This window comes from Choloepus didactylus, chromosome 4 (genome assembly GCF_015220235.1).
Source record: "Choloepus didactylus isolate mChoDid1 chromosome 4, mChoDid1.pri, whole genome shotgun sequence".
NCBI classification, from domain to species: Eukaryota; Metazoa; Chordata; class Mammalia; order Pilosa; family Megalonychidae; genus Choloepus; species Choloepus didactylus.
The window spans coordinates 187,182,475-187,203,346 of NC_051310.1; the positions used below are offsets into that span (position 1 = coordinate 187,182,475).

Genomic DNA, 20,872 nt, shown 5'->3' on the forward strand with positions numbered 1-20,872 from the left:
GTGGAATATGACTCCCGGGGAGGAATGTAGACCCGGCATCGTGGGATGGAGAACATCTTCTTGACCAAAAGGGGGATGTGAAAGGAAATGAAATAAGCTTCAGTGGCAGAGAGATTCCAAAAGGAGCCAAGAGGTCACTCTGGTAGGCATGGTAATGAAGGTGTCCGGGATTGATTTTGGTGATGAATGTACAACTATGTAATGGTACTGTGAACAACTGAATGTACGATTTGTTTTGTATGACTGCGTGGTATGTGAATATATCTCAATAAAATGAATTTAAAAAAAAAAAGATAACCCCACAAACCATCCTGGAAACTCTAGGCTGAAACCAACACAAATGCAATAAACCAATAAAAAGTTAACCCCACAATAAAATTAAATTGGGTTTTAATGAAATCAAAGGTTTAGAATCAAATGATTTAAAAAGCTGGAACAACACATATTCCTCCCTTCAAGCAAGTATACAAAAAGCTTCCCTTTCTCCAATTTGACACCGAAATCATAAATGAATAGCAAACTGATTTGCAATTATATGAAATTTCTTTTTGTGGCATCACCTATTACTTTAACATATCAGAGTTATTTACGTAACAGGTTAAAGAACAGAAGTAAGAGATTATAGGTGCTTCAGTACCACCCATGTTATCTACTAGGACCACAGTGTGAGCAACAGAGTGTAGATTCATGGTAGTAGTTCCTTGGATGAAACAGCTTAGACAGAATCTTCCACAAACACAGGTTTTTGCAGTATCCAAATCTTGGCACAGATGGAAAGGAATGATATGAGAGCCATATGGAATCCTATTGGAAAAAATGTTTGAAAATATGTTACAAGATTCAGAGCTTGATGTATTATGACAAATATTACTATACTGAATTATAACATGGAAAAATAAAATTACTTTTACTTAAGTGACCCAGTATATTGTTTTATCTTCCCAATCAGTAAGAATGGAAAAAATACACTAAAAATAGCATTTTACATACTGTGGATATAAGCAAGTCTGTACCACTTCAAAAAGTATCTTTCAGCCAGCCACTTAATAGCATAACCCAATGAATAGAACGAAGAGTCATCTGTTCTTTAAACAATCATATTTATGAACAGGGTAACATAATAATTTAAATGTACAGCTCTGTTACAGAATTCTGATAATTTGAAGGTAGTGCCTAATTTTTACTTGGTAATGGATGAATTATTGAGTTCTACTTGCAAAGAAACATTTAAGTAATTCCATGCACTCTCCTAGGCAGCAGTTGTTCAAAGGGAATTTTAAACTGTGCAAAACAAACCTGAAACACATGTTGACTGGGTTGTTAGTGTTCCTTTAGCGGTTGAGTAAATAAGGCTAACCTCACTTTGCTTAAGTAATTTTATTTTGCTTAAAACCCTTCAATGGTTCCCAATAGGGCAAACTCTGCCATTGTCTACAAGACACTAAGAGGTCATCTGTTTAGACTGCCAGCCTACTATGCACCTCCACACCAGACTATGCCAGGGGCACTTTGTCTCCTACACATTTTCTATTTTTTGCTGTTTTATTCAGTCCTAGCATAGCCTGGCACATAATAGGCACTGTTATTTTTCAACAAATAAATAAACCTACTCTCATAATTTAAACTAGAGTTTAAAATCCTGTCAGAAAAGTCTGAAAAGATACGTATCAAACCAAAAATAGTGGTTGCCTCTAGTAAGGGATGAGAAATTGACCTGGTTTGTAATTTTTTTATTTTTTACAAAAAAATGTATTAATTTATTGCTCGTATGATACTTTTTAAAAAGCCTGTCAGGAAATATCTACAAAATTTTTACAATTAATCTTTTTAGGCTATTTTTTAATTGTCTTTGTAAACCAGGAACAGGTAAAAACTTTATTTTCTATGTAATATAATTTAAATTGCCATACATTTTCCTAATAGACCATAACTTTATGTTGTAACCAGTAGTTAGGACTATTTACAACGTAAACAGCACAATGCTAAATAATTCAGCACTACAAGCTATTTTTCTGCTGAATTGTGCCTTTCCTATTATTCGTAGCACATATTTTTCCTTTCAATTTTGCACCTTTCTCTGTTGTACTTCAGTCTGTTTTTACCTAATCATTTAGCCATTTGTCACAGTCTTTTCAAAGCCTTGAGAAATGTTTAGAATATTTCTCATTTGGACAAAACTTTCAAATTTGAATAAATACAATATTTATTGAGACCTGTTATGAGTCAGGCACTGTTATAGGCACGTACGTGTATTATCATTTAACAGGTTAAGAGTCACTGCCTTAAACCAGCAATTCTCAAAGTGTGGTTCCCTGACCAGCATCGGCATCATCTGGGAACTTGGAAATGCAATTTCTTTGACACCACTCCAAACTCAGCAAATCAGAAACTCTGAGAGTAGGATCCAGTAATCTGTTGTAATTACTTTTAAAGGTACTTTTAGACCTTTAGTACTCAAAATGTAGTACATGGACTAGTAACCTCAGTCTAACCTGGAAGCTTATTAGAAATAAAGAATCTCCACCCCAGACCTCTGAAAAGAATCTGCTAACAAGACTCCCACATGGTTTGAAAGCACATTAAAGTGTGAGAAGCACTGGCAGTAAGGCAGTTTTTCTCAATCCTAGTTAGCTGCACATTAGAATCTCCTGGTAAGGTTAAAAATAAATAAATAAATAAAAAGCAGGGCCCACCCCCAAAGATTCTGACTGATTTTCCTTGAGTGGGAACTAATCATCAGAATTTTTAAAAACTCAAGTGATTCTAAATGTGAAGTTAAGTTTGAAAACCACAACTTTAGTAAAAGTTCTTACCTTGGTTACCTTGGGGATGGCAGGGAGAGAGTACTGGATTGGTTTTCAGTGGGGTATTATCCATGATCATTAGCCATTATTCCAATGGCATTTTTAAGTCATGCAAAATTCTATGTGTGTATTTATGTGTACCTTATTATGTGTCCCTTAACTTTTGTTAGTTTTTTTTAAGAGCTCCCCCCACCCCCAGTTAAGACCTCCTCTTTGAAATATCTTGCTATCATTTTGTAAGCACACAATAATTTGATCCACATCTTATTTTTCACTCCTATATGAAAGAAGCATGAACAAAATTTATAAGTTCAGTGTCTCATGAAATCAACTAAATTTACTGTTCAAAGACAAGGCAAAGGAAACCAACAAATGATGAGTCTACTATATGCCAAATTTGGCAATCTTTAGCTCATTTATCCTCATAGCATCTCTGTAAAGTGGATATTGTCTGTTTCACAGATGAGAAAATTAAACCACAGAGGTTAAATAACTTGCTAAAGTCTTAAAATACCATAAGAAGAGACGCCAAGCATCAAGCCCAAGTCTGACTCCAAAGCCCACATTCTTTCTACTATGCCAGTAGAATGCAATGAAATCACCTAGAGGGTTCATCAAACTATAGACAGCTGGGCCCCAACCCCATAGTTTCTAACTCAGTAGGTCGGGGACAGAGTCCAAGAACTTGTATCTTTAACAAGTTCATTCACTGAAATATTTATTGAATGCCTAGTATATGTCAGGAGCAGGGGATACCACATTTTAGACCCTAGGGGAACAAAACAAAGTCCATGCCCTTATGGATCCTTTTATTCTAGTGGGGAAAACTGACAATAAACAACTGTTAAACAAATATATATTATATAATGCCAGGTAATAAGTCCTATGATAAAAAATATAACATTTAAGGACTCACTGTTGTTTTAAGGCAGTGATTCTCAACTTGAGAATGCATTAGAATCACAATGGGGGACAAAACTTTAGAAAGAGTGGTCTGTTAAGGCCTTTCTGAGGTGACACGTGGACAGAAAATTCAATGAAAAAGGGAGCTATGAGACATTCTGAAGGAAAAGCATTCTGAGAGATAAGGAACAGCAAATGTAGAAAGGGGTCAGATTGTGCACTACATTTTATGACTACTAAAGTCTTACCTGTTATATAATATGGTTCGTGCAGAAGATTCCAATAAAGTTAATGGTGCTTGCAGCATTATAATTGGGAGGACCTCTGGTTGTTCAAAAGTATTTCCAAAAAGATCCAAGTACTCAAGAGACAAATTTTTAAATTCACTAGGCAAAAAAGGAAGCTTATTTCGAGCTGCTGACAAAAAACGCAGGTTTTTCAGTTGTCCTATCTTGAAAGGAAATCGAATCAATTCATTATCATCAAGTTTCAAATCTGTAAGTTCTCGGAGCTGGCAAAACTGCACAGGGAGTGCCTTAATTTTGTTCTTGCTGAGATCCAAACTCTGAAGTGACTTCTGGAGTGTAGACTGACACAAGGCCACATTAAATGACTCCAAGTGATTGTCATTAAGATTAAGTTCTTGAAGGTGGATAAGATCTCCAATTGTAGCTGGAAGCTTTTTTATATGATTGTGACTCAAGTCTAATTTCTTAAGGTTTTTTAAGCAAAGCATACGCATATCAACCCGGGAAAGCCCACAATAAGAAGTCTGAAGATGTTCCAGAGAATATGGAAAGTTCTTGCTTAGAGGATAGTCCTTTTTGGATGTGATAACCATTTTAGTTTTAAATTTTTCAAATTCTGAAGTCTTTACTGGTGTGAGGGTTGAAAGTGGTGCCTCAACATCACAACCTTGGTGAGCCAGTCTCACAGCTGAAAGGAAACCCTTTAAACTACTGGAATTGGCCTGAATAAATGAAAGTAAGTTGTGCAATTATAAATTTCATTTTAGATACTGCATGAATGCTAGTTCTTCCCATAACAAATTCCATAAAGACTTACGGAGTACTTCAAAGTGATAATCATTTATTGAAAATGGCTGTAAAAAATAAATTGTAGTATTTTGACTAAACTTCAGTATAGTTACTTAAACATTTTTGAAAAAAATTGTGTTGACTGATACATTCTATATAAGACTGTTCAAAGGAGGAACCAACTTTAGTGTACAAGACAAGAAGACATTAAAGGATTCTATATAAGATTTGAATTCAGCTTGAACTGACCCAAATCTTCACTGTCTCAGCAATAGGCCATGCATGCTGTGCACCACAAAATGCCCAGGGACTGGAGGGTGCCACTCACAAAGACTATGTAAAGCAGTGGCCCTATCTGAAAGCCACCTCTTGGCAATGTCAACATTACTGAGCACCTGCTACATACGAAATACTATGCTAGGCTAAAGTATACAAAGGAGAAAGGCAGAAGGACATTCCTTCAAGGAATATATAGAGAGTTAAGGTATATATATGAACAATAGTCTCTAGAATGAGTTGAATGTCAAATTAGAGGTTCTAACAAAGTGCTAGAAATCATCAAAGGCAAAAGAGAATACTTCCAGCTAGGCAGAAATCACTTATTAGAGAAAGCAGCATATGAACTGTCATAAAAAACATTAGCTAATACTTGTAGGACATTTTATAGTTTTCTAAATTTTCTATGTGAAGGATGAGTAAGCTTTCAACAAGTATGAGAAATTAAATACTGGTCCTATTTAGTTGGAATGTGGGAGCTTTGTAGAGGAATAAAAGATTGCAAACATAGGATGGGACTAGATTGTGGATGAGCTCAGATATAAAGGTAAGGAGGACAGAATGATCAGGTAGGCTGTGGGAAATCCTTGAGGAATTTCGAGCATGAGTTACATGACAAGAGTTAAATATTATTTTGGCAATGGTGTACACAGTGAACGAGAGTAGGGAAAGTTTAGAGACCTGGGTCAAGTAGGTCAATTAAGAATTCCTGCTTCCAAACTTGCATGTCACTCACAATAAAGGTTGAAGGTATGGAAATGGAAGTCAGGTAGAGCCTAAAACAGCCAGAGGAATGGGATAAAGTCTTTACACTGGTGTAGAAAAAAGGCTACCAGGGACAAGAGATAAAAGAGTGGTTGATAACACTGAAGGTAAACCAGGATAGTGCCCTATCACAGATGCCAAGAAAGAAAAAAGTTTTATTGAGAAAGGGGTGGTTATTGGTGTCAAATTCTACAGAGATCGAAAAGGATGAGAACTAATGGCAATGAGACTGGCTAGCAGAAGGAGATCACTGAGCTTTGAGGTAGTATTTTGAATAAACCAGTGAAAGTAAAGATCAAAAGAGATATAAGGAGGTGGATGCAATGGATGTAGCCTTGTCTTTCCAGAAATTTGTCTACTTTATTTTATAATTGGTAAGACCTGAGCATATTTTTATGTAAAAGGAAGAAATTAATGGAAGAATATGTTGAAGACCAAGAGCAAATGAAAAACCATGAGAACAAGGTAGATGTAGCATAAAATGATCCCATTCAATCCAAATTCCTTAAATAGTTATAAAACTTTTAATGTTTGCAAGTACTTTGCATTATCCTTAAAGCACAGTTGAAAAAGACATTGCTCCTATCCTTTAGGAAGGAGAGAGAAGGGCAGATGGCACAAAAACACCAATTTTTCAAATTTTTGTTTTTTAAAGGATTACAGTAAATATAAGAAAATACAAAAGAGATGGTTCTAACTGCCTTTTAACTGTTTATTATACCAAACTTAGATTTGTTAACTGTGGTTTGCTGGCAAAATGTAGACTTGTGCCACTTACTTTACAGAGTTTCAAAATCTAACAACACTCTAAGACTCCACCTTGGGAAGAGAAGCAAACCCAGCAGTTTCCCTCCCATCCTGGGCAGCCTTACTAGAGCAGACCCTGCCCCTTTGGAAGGCACATGAGCATACCTGTTCTGGGAAACTGCCTCTTCTGCCATCATCTCTTTAAACACCTGCAAAAGCCCATCCCTACTTGGCTATGGGCAAAATCAGTATGTTCAAACAACCTTCTTCATAGAAATTACAGTCAAGCAATCTAACCATTAATGTTTTTAATACCATACCTTACTTAAATAGATATCCACAGGAGGTTCCTTTAACCGAACAGTGGCTTTCCCTTCATCCACAAATTTGGTGAAGAATTGCTCAATGTTCTCCTTTAGCTGCTTAAAAAACAATGGGGGGGGGGGGGACAAAAGTACGTATTGTTATACAATAACATTTATTACAACATGCCAGTCAATTGCTAGGCTCTGGTTTGACTTTTAGTTCTTAACTCCAGTATTTTATTGTTTTAAGTTCTAAAGTTTTTTGTTTGCTTTTCTTTTTTAGCAGCTGGGTAGTTTCATTCCCCATCTAGCTTATGGTGGTTGTTATGGGTCTGTATGTCTAATAACTCTCCTTTTCTGGCAACAAAATCCCCTGGGTTTTGGGGGAATGCTCCTTTCCTTGTTTCAACCATTGGCTCTAGTAGGAGTTGCCAATAGTAGTTACTTTGCCTTCATAACCTCAGTTAATTAGTCTGGGGTGGGCATATCTCCCACTAGATTATAAACTCCGAGAGCAGAGAATTTATCTCCTTTATTCACTACCGTATCCCCCCGAGTTAGAACAGTGACTAGCACATAGAAGGTGCTAAAAATTTTTTGTTTAATGATTGATGTTGCCAATGCTTTGGGCTTCAATTCAGCAACTATTTATTGAGAAGCCACTATGTACCAGGTACCATGATAGGAGCTTGGACACAGTGGTGAATAAGACTGACATGGTAACGGTACTCACAGAATTCACAATCTGAATTGAAAGTTTAGGAGATATTAGGCAAGTGAAGATACTGGAAAAGGGAGAGGAGAAGAGCCTTACAGTAAAGAGGGAACAATTGTATGCAAAGCCTTGAAGACAAGAGAGAGCTTGGCAGTTCAGTTCAGTATGGCTAAAAGGTCCAGTGAAAGAAAGGTGGGTGAGTCTGGTGAGATAGATTAAGACTAGATGATCAAAGATACTGTAAACCATGGTCAAAATTTTGGATTTTTTCCTAAGAACAATGAAATACACTGAAGGATTTTAAGCTAGGGAACATGATTAGATCTGCATTTTTTAAAGTTCACTTTAATTGCAGTGTAAAGATAAACCTTGGGGAAAAGGAGGATGGGATGGTAGAGGTAGGAAGATCCCTTAAGAGTAGCCAAGCAAGGGATGATGGTAGCTTAGACTATAGTTGGGATGGAAGGAAGTACACAGATTTGAAAGTTATTTAGAATCAAAAGGATTTGATGATATATTGGATGTAGGGAGGCAAGGGTTTTGAGGTTTCTGGATGAACTTAATGAGTTGCAGAACACTGTCAGAAAAGCAGGCATATGGGTGACAAGGAAAATTAAATTTTAGGCATTTTGAGTTTGGAAAGCTGCAACACATACAGGTGAAGATCTTTGACGGGTAGGTAGCAGATTCAGATCTGAAGTTAAGGGAGAGGACTGGCTGAAGATACAGATTTGAGAGTCATGGATGGTGACTGAAATCCTGGGGCAGAAAAGTAGCGGGTGTAAAAAGAGCCCCAAAGCACTTCCCACATTTAACACTAATACTTACTCTACAAGGCCCAGGTCCAATACCAACTTAATTCACTCAACAAATGTTTACTGAGGACCTACTATGTACTGTACCCTGTGGCACTGCCACTTCAACAAATCTTTCTCAAATTTCTCTAATCCGAATTCATCTCATTTTTGATACTCTACTAATAGAAAGTAAATAAATCAGGTGTGTATTTACCATAGCAACTAGCAATGTAAACTGCACATAAGTCTTCAACTAGTGTAACAATGACTTTTTAAATACAACCTTAAAACTGTAAGCAAGCAGGAAATTGTAAATTAACCTTAAAATGTAACCTAAAGCAACTTTTAAATGTAATCTTAAAATGGGATTACAGGGGGTGAAAACCTTTGGTTTCACAAAAGAGCAAGATGTAAAGTCTGCAACAACATGTAAATGTAAAGTTTGGACCTTTCACAGGTGTCACCTGGTTCCTAAAGGAAATGGGAAATGGCTAGATTGCTGGGGTTCTCCAAACCTCTGATACATGCTAAGTAAAATGATTAACTCTCTTTGTCTCTAATGGGTTTAGCCAATTAAAGAATCATTTCGGGGAGATTGCCTCCAAACCTCCCAGATACAGATAAGCCTTTCCTCTATCATTCTTGTTGCATGTTAATTAAATGATTAACTCTCTTTGTCTCCTATCAGTATACAAACTAATTGAAGAAACACTTAGGAGAGGCCGATTTGTGAAAGCCCCCCCCCCCCCCCCCCCCCCCCCCCCCGTCCTCCCTCCAGTGTAAATAAACCCTTTTTTCAGACTCACCCTGGTTGGGTGTGACTTCTATTGGCCACAAAGAGCAAGGAACCAAGATTTGGAAAATGCCACCTTCTCTAGCAGTTTACATTAAATTTTGGTTAAGATTTCCACCAGCAATTGACTGTTAGTGTAAGAGAAGTTTTAAGAAGGGGAAGATCATGACAAGCATTTTAAAAGAGGCAGTACCTGAGCTGGTCATGAAAGAGACAAGTTTTGGGGAAGGCAATGGGAGAAAAAAAAGGAAGACCGATTCTAGTTACATGTTTGCTTCTGTCATTTAATTTTCTAATCTAAAGAATGCTGGGTGAATTTTAAAATCCTTTCAATCCAAAAAAATTTATATGAATTTGTTCCATGAACAGGGGTAAATCTTTAGGTGTTCAACTACTTGCATAAAAGGTGGCTCTGAATGACAGTAACACTACCTTTCCCAGCTATAAGTATTTACTGCCAAGTATAACACTGTATGGGAAACAAGACCTGAAATTGTCTAAAACCTGGTCAAGAGTCAATGCAAGGGTGGGTGAAAAACTGCCCCCTTAGCTTTTTTTACAGTGAACACAAAGGCATCCCAGTAATTTTCACAAAATAACAGCACCTGGTACATAGAGGAAAAGGGAAATTCTGAACTTTAAAAATTCTATTTCAGTTTCCAACTACTTCTAGAAACAGTTTACTACTGTCATGCAGATACGAAAAAGGTCTGGATCTACAAAACTGAATCAATCATTTTTAAAAGGTGATGCAATAACCAACAACTTTACTGGGTGAATCTGGCCTAGCAACCATCCATCATTCCTTAAAAGTCCCTTGTTTTTTGTTTTTTTTTTAAAAAAAGTCCTGTATGCTTTTTCTGTAAACCTGCAACTTCTCTAATAAACAAGCTAGTGAAAATACGGTGGGGGAAAGATAATTTAGTGGACAAAATTGCAATTATTTTACTGTTACCCCTAACTGGATTGCTGCTTAGTCTGCAGTTTAGTTTCAGGCAGGCGAAAATTTCAGAGGCTTTAAAAGGGCGGAGTTACTATCTATTACTAAACAGCAACACTGCAAATTAGCCTAGAAAGACGGAGTCGTAGAAATGGGCAATGAAAATAATCAAGCTTTCCACTTTCGGGTGCGTAGGGGTAGCCCAGGACCCCGAGAACGGGGAGGTGGTTATGGCTCAGGAGCCCCCAAAGCGAACACCAACCGCGGGAACTGCCGGGCGCGCGACGAAGGTCGCGGGCCGACTCCCCTGGCAGGGCCTGCCGCCCCACGCACCTCATAGCGGGTCCCACGCTTGTCCTTCAGGGTGGAGATGAGCAGGCAAGCGGGTCGCGGGCCGCCCGTTTCGACCCCCACCCGCGGCCGCGGCTGACTCCTGGGCGTCTGCTGACAGAGGCTCAGCACCGCCCGGACCCCTCTGCCTCGGTTTCTCAGTCCCAAGGCCGGCAACTGCCGACAGATCACCTCCACCTCGCAGTGCAACTTCATCTTGCCCGAGTAGGTGCAACTGAGCCCACTACTCCTCTTTGAAACTTCCTCCTTCCCGCCACGCCGCGCCGCGGCCGGGGACCTCGAGCGCGCGGGCTGCCCGCGGATCCGCCTGCCTGCTCGGTGTGCTAACATTTCCGGCTTTCTTTAGTACAAAGGCTCTACGAGTCCCGCGGAGGGAACAGCGTCTCCGCACCCCTACAGGGCGGTGTTTTGACTGTATCTGCTGAGCCACAGTGCGCGCCCACCCGCCGCCTGAAGACCCGGCTCGTGCCGCACAAAACCGGCGCTCGGCGAAGGCAACGTCCTGTCCCGGGAGCGCGTGCTGAGTGCGGTGTGGTTGTTATTGTTTAGGGCGGATTCCTGTAGTTTCCGCTGTTGACACTTAATGTGCTTCAGCACGCGTTGTCTCCCCAGGTTTCCCGAGGGAAAGCAGGCGCCCCTCTGTGTTATAGGAAAAGGCTCTTTACTTACATAGCTTCGGCCATTAGAGTTGCCCGATAAGCCAACGAAGGCGCGAGGTTTTCTGGCGCGTACAGTCTAGGGTGTTGATTTTCATTTTGTTTTGTTTTGGTGGCTCCCGTCATTCCGGAGCCAACACTTGTCACCTCAGAGCGGAACTTGATATGACCATACTTGACTAGGCAGTTCCTTTTGGACAAATTTTTACTTTGCAACCGCGGGTTGGGTAGATGGAGTGACTGGCTAAATTTCATCTGAGACTTGGAAAGATGTCCTAGACCCCATAAGTCCTACGGACTCGTTATTCCAGTTATTAACGAAGAGCCAGATCTGGTGAGGCGAAGGAGGCGCCTTGAGCAAATATTTTAAGGTAATGACTCTTAAAGTTGTAGTCTTGCCTCCTTAAATTTTGCCTTCTAGGCTCTTCCCTCGCTTCACCCTGCTTCCGGACTTGTCTTAAACATTTTCATTTAGTCTGAGTTGTACTTTCGTAATTGTGAGATGGCGTTCAGAAATAGCGATTTTCAATTCAACTGTGACAATGATTTATCCATAAATGAGCGTCCCTGCTTCCAACATGTTGAACCCAGAGTGATATCTGTTTCTTCTCCTTCTGAAAAACGTAATTGGTTCATGAAACCCTGTGATTTAAGATAATTTTTTTCTTCTATTAAATATTCTTTTATATATATCAATTAGAGCATGAAAACACTACTACATTTAGCAACAGTTAATCTCATGGCTAAACTAAACATCACCCTAGAATTTTCAAAGACTATGAGACTATAGGAGAGTTGCTTATTTTTGTTCCTTGAGTGGATAATAATAGAAATAATATAGAAAATAATAAAATATCAGTCTAGAGCATTACATTAAATATACTTTGAACTTCTAGGTATAGTTGGGAGCTAGGAAAATCTTAAATGTGGTATTTTTCATAAGAGGAACAACCATTGTAATTTTAATTAAATAGAATAAAAATGCATAAAAATTAAGAATATATATAAAAACTGCCTCAACCCATTATTTGGTGTTTCTTAGGTTGTTGAGACATAGATTCAGTAATACAATGTAAAATAATCTAAATACATATGAAAGTTACATAACCATTCTATGTTCAGCAAAGGTGTGTAATGCCACAAATATATTTTATACTCCTAAATGCCAGATTCTCAAAAGACCTGTGAGTATAAAACAGTTTAAAATTGAAAATATTTAAATGTGATAATCTTTGACTGAAAATAAACGTGTCATTTGTCAAACTTGCAAATTAGACTGGGTCCTGTCCTCTTGCATACTTTATCAACCTTTATCAAATCCTCGATTCTTTCAGTTTCATTCAATATCAGTCTATAACACTCCTGACTAACATTTACAGTTTTTCTTCCACCCTCCTGACTTGGCATCACTGAGAACTAAAACCTGACTTCCCAGATCCTTATTGGGACTGTAGGTTGCTTTGTAGTTGGCTTTCCCCCAGGATCTGAAGAAGCACTGCAAGCTAAAGCCTGATGACTTGATTATATACCTTGAAGTAATCACTGCAGCAGACCTTGCATGGGCTGGATTTCTCTTTGGACAAGTCACTGACTGAGACACTAATGAAGTCTGGCATCCCTCTTTCAACCGATGGTTGAGCTGATTTTTCAAGAGCAATGACAAGTCTTCAGTGAATTTCTTAGACCCTACTTCACCTCACTCAAATCTATGATCCCACTGAGTTGTTCAGCAATGAATGAATATCATTCACCTTGAACAAAAAGAGGGGATTGACAGTGTTGAATTTTACCTGAAACCTGTGATCCTGGAACTTCTCCTTAGCTTGCTAAACATTAAAGAAGTTTCTTAAAACCCTGACCTCCCATTATTAAAAGGCTATTACTCCTTTTCTCCTCCATTCTTATATCCCATCCAGTGTCATGTATTACAGTTTCATGTCTTTTTAGTTTATCTTTTTTTTTTAATTTGTGGAAACATATACAACATAAAATTTCCCACCCCAACTCATCCCAAGCATACCATTCAGTGGGATTGATCACACAGTGTTGCAGTACCTCCACTACCATCTATTACTAGAACTTTCTCTTTACCCCAAATAGAAACCCTACACTCATTTTGCATTAACTCCCCATTATCCCTACTCATCCCCATCCCACCCCTCAACCTGTAATCTGCTTAATAGCTCTATGACTATGAGTTTGCATATTTTTTGATATTTTCTTTGTGGTTACCATGGGACTTAAATTTAACATCCTAAATCTAAAATAATCTTGTTTGCTTTGATACCAATTTAACTTCAATAGCAAACATAAACTATGTTTCTATATCCCTATGTCCCCCTCTTTTTTGTGGTGATTGTCACTAATTACACATTCATATATTATAGGCCCCAAATCATTGATTTATTATTACATTTTGTGCACTTACCTTTTAGATCCTGTAGGAAGTAGAAAGAGGAGTTACAAATCAAAGATACTGTTCTAGTTTGCTAATGCTGCCAGAATGCAAAACACCAGAGATGGATTGGCTTTTATAAAAGGAGGTTTATTTGGTTACAAAGTTACAGTCTAAAGTCCGTAAAGTGTCCAAAGTAACGCATCAACAATTGGGCACCTTTACTGGAGGATGGCTAATGGCATCTGGAAAACCTCTGTTAGCTGTGAAAGGCACATGGCTGGAGTCTGCTCCAAGTTCTGGTTTCAAAATGACTTTCTCCCAGGACGTTCCTCTCTAGGCTTCAGCTCCTCAAAAATGTCACTCTTATTTGCTCTTGGGGCGTTTGTCCTCTCTTAGCTTCTCCGGAACAAAAGTCTGCTTTCAAAGGCCTTCTCCAAATGTCTCTGTAAGCTGAAGCTCCTCTCTCAGTACCAGTGTGTTCTTCGAAGTGTCCCTCTTGGCTGTAGCTCCTCTTCAAAATGTTACTCTCAGCTGTACTGAGTTCCTTCTGTTTGTCAGCTCATTTACATGGCTCCAGTGATTTAATTTAGACCCATCCTGAATGGGTGGGGTAACACCTCCATGGAGATTATCCAATCAGAGTCATCACCCACAGTTGGGTGGGGCGCATCTCCATGGAAACACTCAAAAGAATTACAATCTAATCAACACTTATAACATCTGCCTACACAAGATTACATCAAAGATAATGGCATTTGGGGGGACATAATATATTCAAACCGGCACAGATACTAGTACTAGCATTTATATTTACCCACCAGAGATCTTTATTTCTTCAAGTAGGTTAGAACTATTGTCTACTGTCCTTTCCTTTCAACCTAGAGAACTCTCTTTAGCAACTCCTATGGGACCAGTCTGGTGGTGATGAACTCCCTCAGCATTTGTTTGTCTGGGGATGTCTTAATCGCTCCCTCATTTTTTCCCTTTTAATGCAATTTTACTGAGATATATTCACACACCAATCCATCTTCTGCCTCATTTTTGAAAGGCAGTTTTGCTAACTCAAGGGCTTTGAACTTTAGTCTGAAAGTTCTGGAAAACCATTGCAAAATATCAAGTAGGTGATAATATTTAAACCCGCTCAGGAAAGGTTACTCTGGTCAATGAAGAGATTACATTGGGGGCGGGGGGGGGCAAGTCTAGAGGCAGAGACATCAGTTAGGAGGATAATGCAATAATATCCCATCCACGCTGCTACCAAATTAAATTTCTAAAGTGAGATCCTATCATGGAATCCTAAACTTTTACAGATAGTTTACAGATATTTTAATTCAGTTCTCTCATTTTACACAATGGAAATGGAGGTCAAGAACAGTAAAAGGATTTGCCCATGGTCTCACAGAACTCAAATCTTAGATGCCACACTTAATTCTTCCTCCAATCTTTCATGGATTTCCACTCTTTGCTATTTAATCAAATACAATTGCCTAAATCCAGGCCCTATTACCTAACTGGACAGATCTCCCCAGGGCAGTCTCTGTGGTTTTCAGTTACCACCTAGCACCTGGTCTCCAGAATTCCCCTTACTTTCTTGGGTTCTCAGCTCTGCATTTAAAAATATATTTCACGTAGCACATTGAGGCATTTACAGCAAGAGGAATTTTAGGTTATCTTGCCCAAAGTATTGCTATAAGTTTACTTACTTAATTCCTCTCTACACCCCTAGATTGCATGCTTCCTGGGAACAGTTTCTTGGTCTCTAATGTTATACCCAAGTCCTAGTGTAGCATTCACATACAGTAGATACTCAATGCATATTTGTAGAAAGAGTGAATGAGTGAACAAATAGCATATACTCATTCATAATATTCATTCATTTAACGAATATTTATGAGACTGCAATGAACTAGAGTAGAACAAATTTACAAATTGTCATGCATTCAGTTAATATTGCTCATATGGGACAAATAGCCATTTAAGGAGAAAAAAAAAGAAGCTGGATTTTCTTCCTTACTCCTCAGGGACAGTGAAATAAATTATAAGACAACCCCACTCCCCTCCATCCCCCAAACTGAAAACTTGTTGGTTTGGACAGGGGAACAAGACATTGGGGAAAGATTTACTTTAAAATATATATTTTATGTATTAATGTTTTGTTTTAAAATACATAGTTAATTAAGCTATTAATATACAGACACACATACACATAAATATTGGGCTTCTTTTTAAGGGCCAATGAAATCATTAAAGACCTAATTCTGACCAGCTTTTAAAGAATTGGATGGGGAAGCTGAAGTGAATGCATCATTTTAATAGCCAAACACACAAACGTGTATCTTAGACCTTGTCCATGGCAAAAACAGATCTTTAAAAGTTAAGTGTAGGTTGGAGCCCTGGTTTCAGGGCCTGAAGAAGCCTCACGGGGGCCGGGTAGTTCTGGTGCCCCAGCCAGCACGAGTGCGTGCGCTGTGCGGGTAGAGGGATCTTGGAGGCCACGGCCGCTGGTGCCTGAGGGAGAGGATGGCGCTCTGGACCACAGTCCCTCAGATGAAGCAGATGAAGTGGAAAGCTCTCCGCGGCTTCCTAAAGCGCGTCTTCCAGGGACAGACGCCTCCGCTTGGCCTGGAGACTAGTGGAGACTTACTGGTATCTGTGAATTGCTTACGATTAGCAGAAGAGTCTAGGAAAAATGCTTGTGAGAATAAAGGTGGAATCGTTAAAAAGGAGCATGTTCTGTCTGCAGCAAAGGTAATTCTAAAGAAGAGCAGAGGTTAGAAGCCAACGAACACATTCATGAAAACTATATGCTGCATTATTTAGGTGGTAATAGTGTGAAAGCAGTTTTTACATATGTTATTTTTGTGGATTATTAAAATATTGGCTAGTTGAGGGATGTGTGTATTTGTATTATTTTTACTGGGATTGAAATATCTCCAGTAAACACATAGGATTATTTAAGCTTTGTTAAGGAATTATGCTTTATTCATTATAAGTGGCCCCTGTTTCACTTTTGTTTCCATTTTGTTGCTATTGCAGATGTTTTCTATATCAAAAATGAAAGCTAGCTATACTGAGTAGCTTAAAGAGATGTAATTCTTAGAATTAAAATTATTTGTAATTAAATTTGGCTGCAATTAGCTACAGAATTAATTTAATCTCTGAAGAAAGAGAGAATGCAGTCAAATCTAGGTGCATTTTAAATATTAATTTTAACTTTTTAGTGACTTCACCTAAGGAATCCAATCTACTTTTATGGTGTGCCAATAGAAATAACAAAATTTCTCAACTGGAAGATTGTAAACATCAGCAAGGTTTTTTCAAAACCTGGCGTTAAAAGTAACTTTTTTTCCTTCCCCAAACCAAAAGATAAAGATTATGGAGCTAGCTGACTTATTTTCTTCAAGCACTTTATTAGCACTTTATTGCATATCATATCCAATAGTTATTATTTTTCAATTTTAATTTTTTAATATTCATAGATTCACATTAAGTTGCAAAGGTAATACAGAGAGTTCCCATGTACCCTACACTATTTCCTCCAATGGTTACATCTTACATGATTAAAGTACAACCTCAAAACCAAGAATTTGACATTGGTACAATGTGTGTGTGTGTGTTTAGTTCTGTGCCATTTTTTTTTTTTAACCATGATAGTCTTTTTATTGAAAAGCAATATAAAATAGCTTTAGGAATAAGAGGAAGATAATATTTTACATTATTTTTTCTGTTATGACTATTTTTTTGCTTTGTACAGGAGTTTACTTCCCCTAACTCTTCTTGCTCTATTGGAAACATTTTACATTAGATTTCTACATTATTGAATATCTGATAAGGTTTAATTTGGAAAAGCTTAGTAAACTGCTAATCTTAGAAGAACAAAGGCATTTCCCTTGCTTTTTAGACCTTTCTTTTTTCTAAACATGCCTATTTATGTAAAATTTGGAAATAAGATCCTGTTTTCTTCCATTCAGTCGGTAGTTCTTTTTGTACCTCTTCTGGTAACTCATAGAAAACTTTAGGATCAATGTGAGAAGGAAAAGAAATTTTCTCCTCTGCAGAATCTTGGTCTTTATTTTCTGTAAGTGCTTCATGATGAGAGCCTGTTGCTATGGGCTGCTTATGGCTATCTATAGTGCGATTTTGGCGGGAAAGTTGCTCACTTTGCAAATTGGAAATGAATGGAAAACAGACACAGAAGGGTTTGTATTTGTAAAATGGAACCCTTGAGATTCTTTAGGTCCTTGACTTATTCATTCATCTTTTCCTCCACTGTCTAAATAATGTGGATGATCCTTGTGGCTAGACAGATAAGAGGATCTACTGCTATTTAAGCCTGATGTTCCCGGTTCACAGTGAGATACAAGAATACCTGTTTGTTATTGGGTAAATGGTCTCTAGGATTTGATTTGCATCTGTTTTTTTTTTAGGAAAGAAAGATAATACTCCCCTGCAGGCATGTAATGGACAACTCAAACTTCCTTTCCCTTGAAATTTTTCTCTAGATTTTCCAGAAAGGATTTCTTCTTGAGTATCTACTGGAAGCTGCTTAAAGACTTCTTGGTCAATACCCTCCAGAAGTGAATGGAGTAAGAATTCATTAATGTCTTTTTCTTTAGAAAGATTTGTAGTATCCAGTGGAGACTCCCCAGTTCTTGGACTTTCAATTCTTCCACTTGGTAGAAAATCCCAGTTTGTTTCTTTGTCTTTTGAATAATCTTCCATATGAGTGTCTTTCATTTTATAACTGCGCTTGCTGGAGCATGAAGTTGTTGATAATGATGGTGTTAAATAATAATCAATAGGTTCTTTCTTAGCAGTATTAAGTGCTTTAAGATTGCAGAAACACACACTTAGAAGGGTAAGGTGAAATGGCATCTTCACATTCACCATATTTTGAAAAAGCTTCATAGGTATTTCAACCATTGGGGTCATCACATCATGATTCCCTGTCCCTAACTTCTGAATCACATGGGATGGAATAGGGCACTGACGACTCTCATGACTATAGTGCTCCTCAGATGAACACCTATGGATTATTAATCTTATAGTATAGGGCTTTCTTCCATCTTGGCATACTCTGTTCAAAAGACTAGCAAGTAGTTCTTCAATCTTTTTTTTAGCTTTGAATTCTGATGAACACTTTTTAAATGAATCTTCTGCACTAAAGGACTCTTGGTGCTTAATTTGAACCATTTAGTTCACTTTTATATTAACTCTTTATCTTCAAGTTATTGTATTCCACTAGAAAGTGCACTCAGGTGGTCTGAGGGTGTTACTACATGCGGTCGCAGTTGATTCGTCTGGGGGGGGGGGTGGCGGCCGGTTGCTAAATCCTAGGCTCCCAGGATTGCTCGGAGGGTACCGGCGGCGGGGGCTCTTTCCCGGAGGCGAGGGCGAGGCGGGGGACTTGGCCAGGTCCCCGGCGGGGTGGCGTGCAAAGTATGGAGGGCGGTGAGAAAGGAACAGGCGGGACACGGTTCTTTTAGGGTGAAGAAGCCAAGAGAGTTTATTAGGGGAGAGTACAAGCTTATATCGGGCGTTTAGAGGGCGGGGTAGCTGTAGAGGTTAAAGGCTTGGATTGGTTCTGAGAGGGCGCGGAGGTTGATTGAAAAGGGGCGAGAGTTGCTCCGGTAACGGTGTCTGGCAACAATGTATGTGCACTGGTGGTAATGGGAGTTGCACTGGCAACGGGGAGTGTCCGGGCAAGATAAGGGGGTGGGGAAAAGGCGGTTCCCTCCGGCAAGCCTCCCCTAACAGTGTTATTTTGGGTGAGGAAATGGGGCCTGCCTCCGGCCTCACTTTCCCAGGCCCGGGGGGCTGCGGAGGGCGCTGTCGCCCGTGCCCACCACCCTCCCCAGGGGCTGATCAGGTCCCCCAGCCCAGGCCCGCCAAGTTGAAGCACGTAATCAGTGTCCCGCATTTCCCCCTTCTTTTCTAATTAAAGGAAGAAGCTTACCGGAGAGGCCCGCTAAGGGATGAGGGAAGGGGGAGGCCGGGGAGGGGAAAAAGGGGTTGACGGTGGCTCAGCGAGGCTGGAGCTCGGCGTTGGTGTGGCGCCCGGGCGCTCGACAGGGGCCTTGCTGCTTGCGGGATGGACGAGGGTGGGGGGTTTAAAGTTGGAGGTTCAGAGAAGCTGGAGCTCGAGGTTGGTGCGACGTTCAGGCGATCGAGAAGGGCCTCGCGGTCGGCGGGTTGACCGGTGGCGGTGAGGTCGCGGAGGGTTGGTTGTCATCTCGGAGTAGGGAGCGTCAGAGGTGGCGAGTTGCTGGTACTGGACTTGCACGAACGAGGAGAAAATAGCATCCGTTTGTTTCCTTACAAGCTGGACAATTCTGCGGATAATGCAGGGTCCTAAGGTGAGAGCTAGAATAATCATTAGTAGGGGGCCGAGGAGAGGGAGGAGGTAAGGGAGGAGGGGTGTAAAGATGTGGGACCAATAGCTGGTGGCTTCACGGTCTCTTTTGCGTTGTTCCAGTTCCTCTCGGACCTTCTTTAGGCTGTCCTCGGCGAGACCTGTGGAATTGGCATATACATAGCACTCTTCTCCTAGGGCGGCGCAAAGGCCTCCTTCTTTGAGGAGGAGAAGGTCGAGACCTCGGCGGTTTTGGAGCACTACCTCAGAGAGGGAATTGACAGAATTTTTAAGATGGGAAATAGCGTCTTGTAGGTGACGAATGTCCTCGTCAACAGCCGCCTGGAGGTGAGTTAGGGCGGAGCCTTGACTGGCTAATGCAGCGATTCCGGTGCCAGCGCCTGCAAGACCTAGGAGGGAGGCAATCGTGAGGACGGTGATGGGCTCTCGCTTTTGCAGTGGGGCAGAAGCTGCAGTTGTTTCCAGGCGGAGGAAGAAGTCTTCCTCGCTGTGGTATAGGACCCTAGGGATGAGGACAATTAGGAGGCAAGTTTCATTAGTTGTATTGAGGGTTTGCATGTTAAGGCAGGGGGTAAGCCCTGTAGAGGAGCAGAGCCATTGGGAGGAGTTATGAGGAATGAGAAATTTTGCAGAGCTGCTGGGAGATGAGTAGTCGGCGCAAGCTGTGAGGTTGGGAGAGTTACTTGAGCGAGGGCGGATGCACTTTCCTGTAAAGGAGACTGAATGAAAGGTTAGGGGGACGGCAGAGGTATTCCAATTGCATTCCGAGGGGCTGTCCTCTGTGTTTTCTGAAAAGGAGAGGTTGGAGGCAACTGGCTCATACAGGGGGGAGGAAGTGGAGAGGCAAAGCCAACAAGAGGAGGTAAGATTGGGATTGGAGGAATTCACTGAGGTGAAGGCTGCTTGAATAAGGCTGAGGAGGGGAGAAGAGTAGCGAGAGGAGTAGCGAGAGGGGGGTAGAGGAGGTCGGGGCGGTGGGGTTGGCGATGCATTGTTTGCAGCTGAGGTGCGG

General features: G+C 40.1%; 2 protein-coding genes and 1 pseudogene across 6 annotated transcripts; 1 reads left to right on the forward strand and 2 right to left on the reverse strand.

The window, feature by feature from the left end:
- Positions 1–372: 372 nt before the first annotated feature.
- On the reverse strand, positions 373–11,096 carry LRR1 (leucine rich repeat protein 1). Of its 4 annotated transcripts, none has more exons than XM_037834962.1 (4): positions 10,416–11,088; positions 6,853–6,954; positions 3,956–4,677; positions 373–804 (listed from the first exon to the last, which is right to left on the reverse strand). In XM_037834962.1, exons 1-4 carry the CDS (start codon positions 10,761–10,763, stop codon positions 564–566), a joined length of 1,413 nt encoding a protein of 470 aa, XP_037690890.1. In that variant the 5' UTR covers positions 10,764–11,088; the 3' UTR covers positions 373–563. The 4 variants fall into 4 exon arrangements, with proteins under 4 accessions (XP_037690890.1, XP_037690891.1, XP_037690893.1 ...); XM_037834963.1 differs by having other exon boundaries at positions 6,853–6,951; positions 10,416–11,087; XM_037834965.1 differs by lacking the exon at positions 3,956–4,677 and having other exon boundaries at positions 6,853–6,951; positions 10,416–11,096.
- A 4,911-nt stretch (positions 11,097–16,007) lies between these two features.
- On the forward strand, positions 16,008–16,262 carry LOC119530816 (centromere protein W-like). 2 transcript variants are annotated; one of them, XM_037831567.1, is made up of 2 exons: positions 16,008–16,133; positions 16,165–16,239. In XM_037831567.1, exons 1-2 carry the CDS (start codon positions 16,008–16,010, stop codon positions 16,237–16,239), a joined length of 201 nt encoding a protein of 66 aa, XP_037687495.1. The 2 variants fall into 2 exon arrangements, with proteins under 2 accessions (XP_037687495.1, XP_037687494.1); XM_037831566.1 differs by having other exon boundaries at positions 16,008–16,262.
- Positions 16,263–17,411: 1,149 nt separating this feature from the next.
- On the reverse strand, positions 17,412–18,680 carry LOC119533037 (annotated as a pseudogene).
- Between the last annotated feature and the right edge of the window lie 2,192 nt (positions 18,681–20,872).

What these genes read in the sequence shown, in the direction of transcription:
- LOC119530816 (XM_037831566.1), top strand. Translation starts at nt 16,008, where the DNA reads ATGGCGCTCTGGACCACAGTCCCTCAGATGAAGCAGATGAAGTGGAAA.
- LRR1 (XM_037834962.1), bottom strand. Translation starts at nt 10,763, where the DNA reads ATGTTAGCACACCGAGCAGGCAGGCGGATCCGCGGGCAGCCCGCGCGC. An exon ending in AGCGTGGGACCCGCTATGAG is followed by an intron (nt 6,955 to 10,415) that starts GTGCGTGGGGCG and finishes TTGTTTTTTAAG; the next exon opens with CAGCTAAAGGAGAACATTGA. An exon ending in CGAACCATATTATATAACAG is followed by an intron (nt 805 to 3,955) that starts GTAAGACTTTAG and finishes TTTTTCCAATAG; the next exon opens with GATTCCATATGGCTCTCATA.